The sequence below is a fragment of the Electrophorus electricus genome, chromosome 26 (assembly GCF_041902795.1).
Source record: "Electrophorus electricus isolate QZ-2024a chromosome 26, ASM4190279v1, whole genome shotgun sequence".
In the NCBI taxonomy this organism is placed as follows: Eukaryota; Metazoa; Chordata; class Actinopteri; order Gymnotiformes; family Gymnotidae; genus Electrophorus; species Electrophorus electricus.
This window is the reverse complement of record NC_137522.1, coordinates 4,842,338-4,849,825: the sequence shown is the minus strand read 5'-3', so window position 1 is coordinate 4,849,825 and position 7,488 is coordinate 4,842,338. Positions and strand designations below refer to the sequence as shown.

General features: G+C 37.7%; 2 protein-coding genes across 2 annotated transcripts; both read right to left on the bottom strand.

The window, feature by feature from the left end:
- Window positions 1-433: 433 nt before the first annotated feature.
- On the bottom strand, window positions 434-2,562 carry LOC145653797 (intestinal-type alkaline phosphatase-like). Its single transcript, XM_081708040.1, has 4 exons — window positions 2,528-2,562; window positions 2,138-2,328; window positions 1,813-1,929; window positions 434-1,085 (listed from the first exon to the last, which is right to left on the bottom strand). Exons 1-4 carry the CDS (start codon window positions 2,560-2,562, stop codon window positions 793-795), a joined length of 636 nt encoding a protein of 211 aa, XP_081564166.1. The 3' UTR covers window positions 434-792.
- A 50-nt stretch (window positions 2,563-2,612) lies between these two features.
- On the bottom strand, window positions 2,613-6,559 carry alpi.2 (alkaline phosphatase, intestinal, tandem duplicate 2). Its single transcript, XM_035523274.2, has 7 exons — window positions 6,438-6,559; window positions 6,155-6,271; window positions 4,394-4,509; window positions 3,972-4,146; window positions 3,517-3,689; window positions 3,173-3,298; window positions 2,613-2,952 (listed from the first exon to the last, which is right to left on the bottom strand). The coding sequence occupies exons 1-7, from the start codon at window positions 6,544-6,546 to the stop codon at window positions 2,857-2,859; spliced, it is 912 nt and encodes a 303-aa protein (XP_035379167.2). The 5' UTR covers window positions 6,547-6,559; the 3' UTR covers window positions 2,613-2,856.
- Between the last annotated feature and the right edge of the window lie 929 nt (window positions 6,560-7,488).

Below are 7,488 nucleotides of genomic sequence, written 5' to 3'. Positions count from 1 at the left end.
GTGGCTTTTAGCACGGGATTTCATTCATGCTTGTGACGGCTAACGAATGTGCTTTATGTCTGATTGAGCTTTTCGTTTCGTCTAAGATTTAGTTATATCAAATTCAAAACATTTAATTTTTGCATTTTAGATTTAAAAAATTTGACGGGCCCTCTTAGCCATAACCACACAGATATTTATTAATAGTATGATAGTATGTGTACTCCCTGGGAATTGAACCCATGACCAGTATCATTTAGTTTGCCAACTATAAACATATGTGGGCAGATCTACTAATCTACTGTTAATTAATTAAACTATTCTCTAGTCACACATTCATTCCTTGGAGGGTGGGGTCTATGCAAGCTCAAAAACAACAGGACAATGGCAACAAAAACAAAAACACAACAAAGATACTAAAGATCAGTATATTTATTTAATGATCAAACATTAGTCTACAACATTACCATTTAGTGACCTGCAACCTAATAGGTAGCTACATACAAAATGATTAGGATCCATGTAAGACAACCACCTTTATGGGGCTAGTTACATCATAGAGTGTTGTTATCCAAAGAGAAGTCTGTACAATTTCTACTAATGGCCATAGTTTAATAATAATATTTTCAAATCTCAAAAATTGACATTTTACATTTACATTTACGGCATTTAGCAGACGGTCTCATCCAGAGCGACTTACAAAAGTGATCAGGTATTCCACTTTAAATTATTTGTTACCTGAAGATTAAAATTCTACTTTATCATTTTATTGAAATCATTCAAAGTCCTTACAGAGGATTTTAGTCAGTATTTCTAAAATAATTTGCAATAAAGAGGCATGAAAGAGGTAAGCAGGCAGAGCAGCACCAGTAGGACACTCAGCTGGGAACCGACAGCATGGCCCTTATCCAGTATTGGCTCTAACTGGCAGTTAGTGTAGGGCTCGATGCAGGCTGCATAGGCCATAGCATGAGCAATGTAGCTCTGCTCCTGCACACCGTGGAACAGGTGGGCCATGGGGCCTTTGGCGAAAATGGCTACATCTTCAGAGCCATGGGTTTCAGATGACAGAGGAACCGCTGACTGCTGTACATAACCTGTGCTACCTGAGAGAGAGAGAGAGAGAGAGAGAGAGAGAGAGAGAGAGAGAGAGAGAGAGAGAGAGAGAGAGAGAGAGAGAGAGAGAGAGAGAGAGAGAGACAGATATGAGACACATGAGACAATCTCTTGCTAAAAGGAACTATTGTTGTCAGATCTAAAAAGCTCCCTGGTATTGTTTTTGTAAGAATTGCTTTTTTATTTCTATTGATTTATTGCAATATCTGACTAAACCTATTGAGTAAACCTAGTCAAAGCTTCTTAGATGGAGCTTCTTGAGAGAAAATTTACTAAAGTTTACTAACTCATCTTGAAGCATTTAGAACAGGGAGGACTGGGAATAGAGAACATAGAGTACAAAACAATATTCATTTAATTCAAATAAGGACACATGAAAAAAAAATCACATTCCACTCTACATTTCTTTGATGATTGATAAAATTGTGTTTAAAAATAATGCAGAAACCCTGATCAAAGAGCAGGGAACTCTCTTAACAGTTGACACACTATATCAAGTCAATTCACTCTTAAAAATGTTTGCCCTGAATACCCGAGAGAGGAAATTTAAAATGTGTTCTCTATTCTACATCAAATTGATGGCAAAACAGTTTGTTGAAATGTTCTTGCCTGCCTTAAAATATTACTACAACTTACTATCAAAGCCCATGTAATCTACTTGTGTTTTGCATGCTTTTTTCTCCTAATAAATGATTCACCAAGATTACTTGAACTTACTTGTAATATTAAAATTAATATCTGGCCGTGTTCCATTAATAATTACATGTCCAGGTCCATTCCCATAAAGAGCAGTAGTAAAGTACTTATTATCATCACCCATTTTACTTGAAAGTCCTGTGGGACACATGAATAAAACAACAAAACTCTATTTACATAATATGAGATTATGGCTGCTTTTAACAGCACCTCTTGAAGTTTATGCCATAAATTATATTGTGATTATGCCATATCTAATACAGGTCTTATAGCATATCTATTACTAGGTTTATGCCATGTCTAATACTGGGTTTATAATATATTTAATACTAAGTTTATGTCATACCTAATACTGGGTTGCCCCTTGGTGAGCGACCACCAAAGGAAAAGACATGTGAGTGGTCTGCTGTGGCCACCGTCAAGGTGTCCAGTTCACTCGTTAACTCAGCGGCCCTTGCAATAGCCCGGTCAAACTCCACAGCCTCATGTAGTGATAACTTAGCTTCACTTGAGTGGTGACCATGATCTATTCTACCACTTGCAGTGGGGAAAAAATACAAGCACTGATTTATATAAATGCTCATTTTTCACCTGTATATAACATTAAATGTAGTGAATATGCTTATCTTCAACAAAGAGGTAAAATCCCTTAGGGTTTTTGCGAAGAATCTTTATTGCTTTTTCCATCATCTCTGTGAGAGAGGGGTCTGTATCTGGATTGCGCTCCAATTCGTACCTGGTGTCCTTGGGCTCAAAGAGCCCTACATGCATCACAGATACAAACACAGTCTATAAGACTCCTGAGCATAGCACAGACACAAACACAGACAGTCTACAACACAGCAGAGATACAGTCATAGACAGGCAACAAGAAAGTTCTTGAAATGCTTAGATACATGAAAGACCCAGAAAAACATGTTTCAATTAAAAAAAAAAAGTTGTATTTGTTTGCTTCACTTTCAGATAGATAAGTAAATAAACAAATGTATATTAAAAATATGAATACCTCTATATATTTATTTAGACTGATCTTCAATGATTGGCTGTACTGCAGTACTGGGAACATTATTGTTGAGAAAGCTTTTTATTACCCATTAAATAATCAGTGTTTCTCTCATCCACAGCATCTAACTGGGCTTTGTTCCACACATATTTGGCATTCTGAAGAAGAAGAAGAAGAAGAACAACAACAACAACAACAAAAAGATTTCAAAAGTTATATTTTGATGGAAGGATAATGAAATAATGTTCAGGATATGGCCAAAAGGCCAATAGAAATTCAGAAAATTAATAAAAACGACACAGATTATTGCAGAGCCATGACAAATAAGAGTAGAGATTAGTCTGTACAGAAAATCTCAGGACTTTTAAATAAATTTACCTTTCTGTTTGTGAGCCACACATCAACGAGGCTTGTGTTGTCCAGTCGATCCCCAGTACTCTGGGCGTACTCAGGGTCTGCAGTGCCTTTAGGGAACATGTACTGCCTTCCCCCACCTAAAATAACCTACGCAACACACCAAAGTAATCCTGTAATTAAAATAATATAAGAGGTCATTTAGTTACCTAATAGTCATAAAACAATGGATGCAATGTTCGCCTCTTCCCTGCTGCTCTCCAGGTAGGGTACTTTGTCATAAGAGCACCACTTAGATCAGACGAGCAGCTTCTGCAGCTATGCTGTACAGCAATGATGAACTACTTTATTAATGGATAAGATCTTACATTGATGTCGGTGTTGTGCACGAGTTGGTAGGCGATGTCTTTGCAGCCTTCACCGGCGGCACTAGGGGGCAGGTTAGTGTCACTGTACCACTCTCGGTCAGCAATGTGGGCATAGTTGGCTCCAGGGGAGGCATGTTGAACACGCGTGGTAGTGACGATGCCCACAGATTTCCCTGGAAAAAAGGACCATCTTAGCTGCTTGTGATGGCCACTTTCAGGACTACGTCTTTGCTTCTTTGTGTCTGTTTTCTGCAACTTTCAGTGAGAACTGCATAAAAATATAAGCATAATCTTAATCAGCTGCAACCATAACTGTCATAGCAATAGGAGCATGGATTTTTCATAACCACAAGGAGGCAGCAAAAATGTAAACTGTACTTTAGCCTGATCTTAATCTGTAGCTGTAGAAAATGGGCTTAACACAGCAGAATTTATCTGCCCTGTCATTACTGTACCTGCTACCCTGGCCCGATGGAGGACAGATTTGACCTCATTGCCCTTGGTAGTGCTACACTGGGACCGTCGGGCGGCTGCACTGAGACCCATGGTGCCATAGATGGCCTTCACGCCACACAGATATGCTGTGGCTGTTGCTGCACTGTCTGGCATCTGCTGGTCCACAGTATAGGTCTGCACATCCATGGATGGAGCAAACAACAACCACTGGTTTAGGATGCTGATGGAAATAAACTGAACTGAGTTGAACTGAATTCATCTACATAACTAATCTAACTGTCCAAAAAATTGGCCAATGTGAACTCAGCTGAGGTGAACTAAACTGAACTCATGTAAATTAAGGTTATATAAACTGACTAGAACTGAACTCATATGAGTTAAATTGTATTAAACTGAAGTGATTCAATGGGAGGTAAAGCACCTTGGATAAAGCCACATATGGGAATGTGTCCATGGTGAGAGTGCCTTCCTCGCCTGTCCTGCCAGCCAGCTGCCCTTTCAGAATCCGTGCTGCTGTAAGTGTGGTCAATCCCATGCCTTAAATAAGTCAAGAATGGGAATGCTTCAACTCTAATAAGTTAACACAGTAGTGGGTCAACATAGTCAAAAAAACTGCTCATGCAAAAGCAACTCTAGTCCACACACACACACTCATACACACACACACACACACACGGATTCCTTTTCTAGCTCAATTAGTGCAGGCTTTGTCCTGTGTGTCTAATCTAGTGCCTGCTCTAATCTGATAACAGGAAAAAGCATAATGTCAAAATCAGGATTCTCTCTTGCAAAGAGACTGCTGATGACACATGGAATCAGGAAATGAATGTAAAGAACTCTTATGTATGCTTAAGGTATGCATGCTGTATGTATGTATGCTGTAACTCTTATTGTGTACTGTATAAATAAAATGTTATTGCAATAGCAATTCATATATTAAAACACTGTTAAAAATTAAGATATTAATATCTATTAATATCCAGTCATAATGATAATATCTTTATGGACAAAGCCTGAAAACTGTCTTTCCTGTATATGAGTGGGCTGCCTAGTCTTCTGATACAGGGTTTATATGGTCAGTTTCCAGAGTAACAGACCAACCACTACAAAACCAACATGACAGCTATTCTTGCAGTATCTCTCTTCCTCCCAAAGACCACAATAAACATGCATAATAGATGTTTTATTGTGGAGAACAATATTTGAAAAAAAAAATTAGCACCTTTAGTGCAGTATTAAAAAAATGGCTCTTCAAAGATTCAGGATTCTGACTGTGCTGATAGTTATTAGTGTTATACAAATTGATGCCTACCTTTAATGATTTGGAATATTTTGAAATGTAACAGTGTCACGGAACGCTCGCCTCTCATAACCATGTGGTTTGGCCCGCCACGTGCAGTTGGAGGGATGTTTGTAACCACACCTGCACACACTTGCACCTTGTTTGTTTAAATGTATATTAGCTCGTGTCAAAGTGTGCAGAGTGTTGGTCATTGTTGACGTAACGTGTTAATGTGGCTGTAGCGTTTTGATGTTATTCTCGTAATTGTTAGATGTATTCGTGTTTGTTTAATGCTAACCGTTTCATGTTCATGTTCCTCGTTTGTAATACGTGTGAGTGCCGTTGTCTTTATGTGTTAATAGATGTACGTCGACGTCGCTGGAACCTGTGTGTCCTGCGCCTCGCCCTTCGGCACTCGGGCCAAACACGTTACAAACAGAGATTGGCATGAATTCTCTCAATTAACTAATGAATTAAAAAAGAAACAAAGAAATGACAGAGAAACTGTATTAACTGTGTTTTGGTTAATGTGAGATGACAAGGTATGAGAACCAAAAGATTGGCAGGTTAAGATTTAAAAATGCTAATCTTCAGTTCTAATAATATGAGAATATTCTGACCATGTAAATACACTTTCATTGTGTAATGCTATTAATATACAAACATCTTTCAGAGCATAGAATTTTGTGAAAGAACATTGTGTTCCTTGTAATCCTTGTTGTCTAAAGGAATTTATTTGTAATTTTATGTACTACTTCAAGCAGCAAAGAAGCATTTTCATACAATTATATAAAAATTGTAAAAGTGAATTAAGGAAAATAAGACAAAGAAAATACACCTAGAATACAAAGACTACGATCTCTGCACATGAACAGTGAGCTGGCTTCTCATCTTACCTACCATCACCCAGGAAGAGGATGAGGTTCTTGGCCCGGTGAACATTAGGTTTCACAGCAAGAGCTGAGACCAGAGCCTGCTGTGCTTTCACATTCCAGAACTGGGGGTCCTGTTCTTCCTCTAAGGATTATACAAGAGGTTGTTCTTGTGATGTATCTTCATAATACAATTGCTAATATTTTTAAATTATAATTTAAGTTTTGTATAAGGTTAATACCCCTTTAGAACTGTTCCAACACCCTTAAATTAAAAAGACGGAAAAAAATTAAAAATGAAGAACTCTTACCAGGGATAACAGAAAAATATCCATTGATGAAAAGTAAAATGAATAATCCAGCTTTCAGGGTGTGTTGTACTAAAGACATTGTCTGGATACCTGGAGACATAAGCAACATGGCACATACTAGCCAAAGGGTTTTGCTGTTTATAACCATGCATCAGACCAAAGGTTGTTTAAGATTCCCAGATGGACCTTGGTGAGGCCAATGTGTATTCATCACTTATTAATCACATAGGCAAGATCTGCTTACACTTCACTGATTTCAGACATAGAGAATCACATCCTCTTCCCGAAAACCATGACCACTTCCAGCCAGCCCCACCTAAAGTCATTTCAGCACTTGGCTAACTTCTCAGGTTGTGTTTACCTGATTAATAATTAATTAATTATTAAATTAGTATTAAATTAATTATAACATTATCAAATACAAAAAGTACTTATTTTTTTTGTGCTCTGCAAACCAATGATATCTGCACAAGAGATTAAATAGGCAAACATGCTAATCCTGTCCCTAACATTTATTTGTGTACATGCTTAAATTGTCTGGCTAAATTGAGTTCACTTTTCGCTGTGAGTCTACGTATCACTGTGTGGCCATGTTCCCCCATTAACTGAACCAAATTTTTCTTTATCTAAACAGTATTTCATATTGTTACTTATTGCAGTATGTCCTAGAATCCTAATGAAGTAATTCTGACCTAACACATATACATGGTGTCTTATAATAGAAATTGTGAAGATGGCAATAACCTGATCCAAATGAGTGTGAGGGCATTCAAGTCGCATGATGGTTAAATTTGATGTTTTTCTTGGTCTGTGTGGTTTTTCTTTTTTAATTGTATGATTTTAGAAAATGCTTATTTTAAGCCCATATGTGTCATACAACTTCAGGCTGATTCCGCAACCAAACACCTCTCCCCAGATGTGCCCTCTTCACACACACATATGCATCAACACTTCAGGCATCATCATCTGAATACTGATTTCTGTTACCTGTTCCCAATCAAATACACACTTATTTAAACCAGTTGTTCACTTTTTTGCTTTGTGTTTCACT

Bases quoted from the DNA above. Each gene is read 5' to 3' on its own strand.
- LOC145653797 (XM_081708040.1), bottom strand. From the start codon at position 2,562: ATGCATGTAGGGCTCTTTGAGCCCAAGGACACCAG. The intron at 1,930-2,137 runs GTATGACATAAA...TGTGTCCCACAG, and splicing joins AAGGGGCAACCCAGTATTAG to GACTTTCAAGTAAAATGGGT. The intron at 1,086-1,812 runs GTAAGTTCAAGT...TCTCTCTCTCAG, and splicing joins TATTAATTTTAATATTACAA to GTAGCACAGGTTATGTACAG.
- alpi.2 (XM_035523274.2), bottom strand. From the start codon at position 6,546: ATGTTGCTTATGTCTCCAGGTATCCAGACAATGTCTTTAGTACAACAC. The intron at 6,272-6,437 runs GTAAGAGTTCTT...TATAATCCTTAG, and splicing joins ATATTTTTCTGTTATCCCTG to AGGAAGAACAGGACCCCCAG. The intron at 4,510-6,154 runs GTAGGTAAGATG...GACTTATTTAAG, and splicing joins CATCCTCTTCCTGGGTGATG to GCATGGGATTGACCACACTT.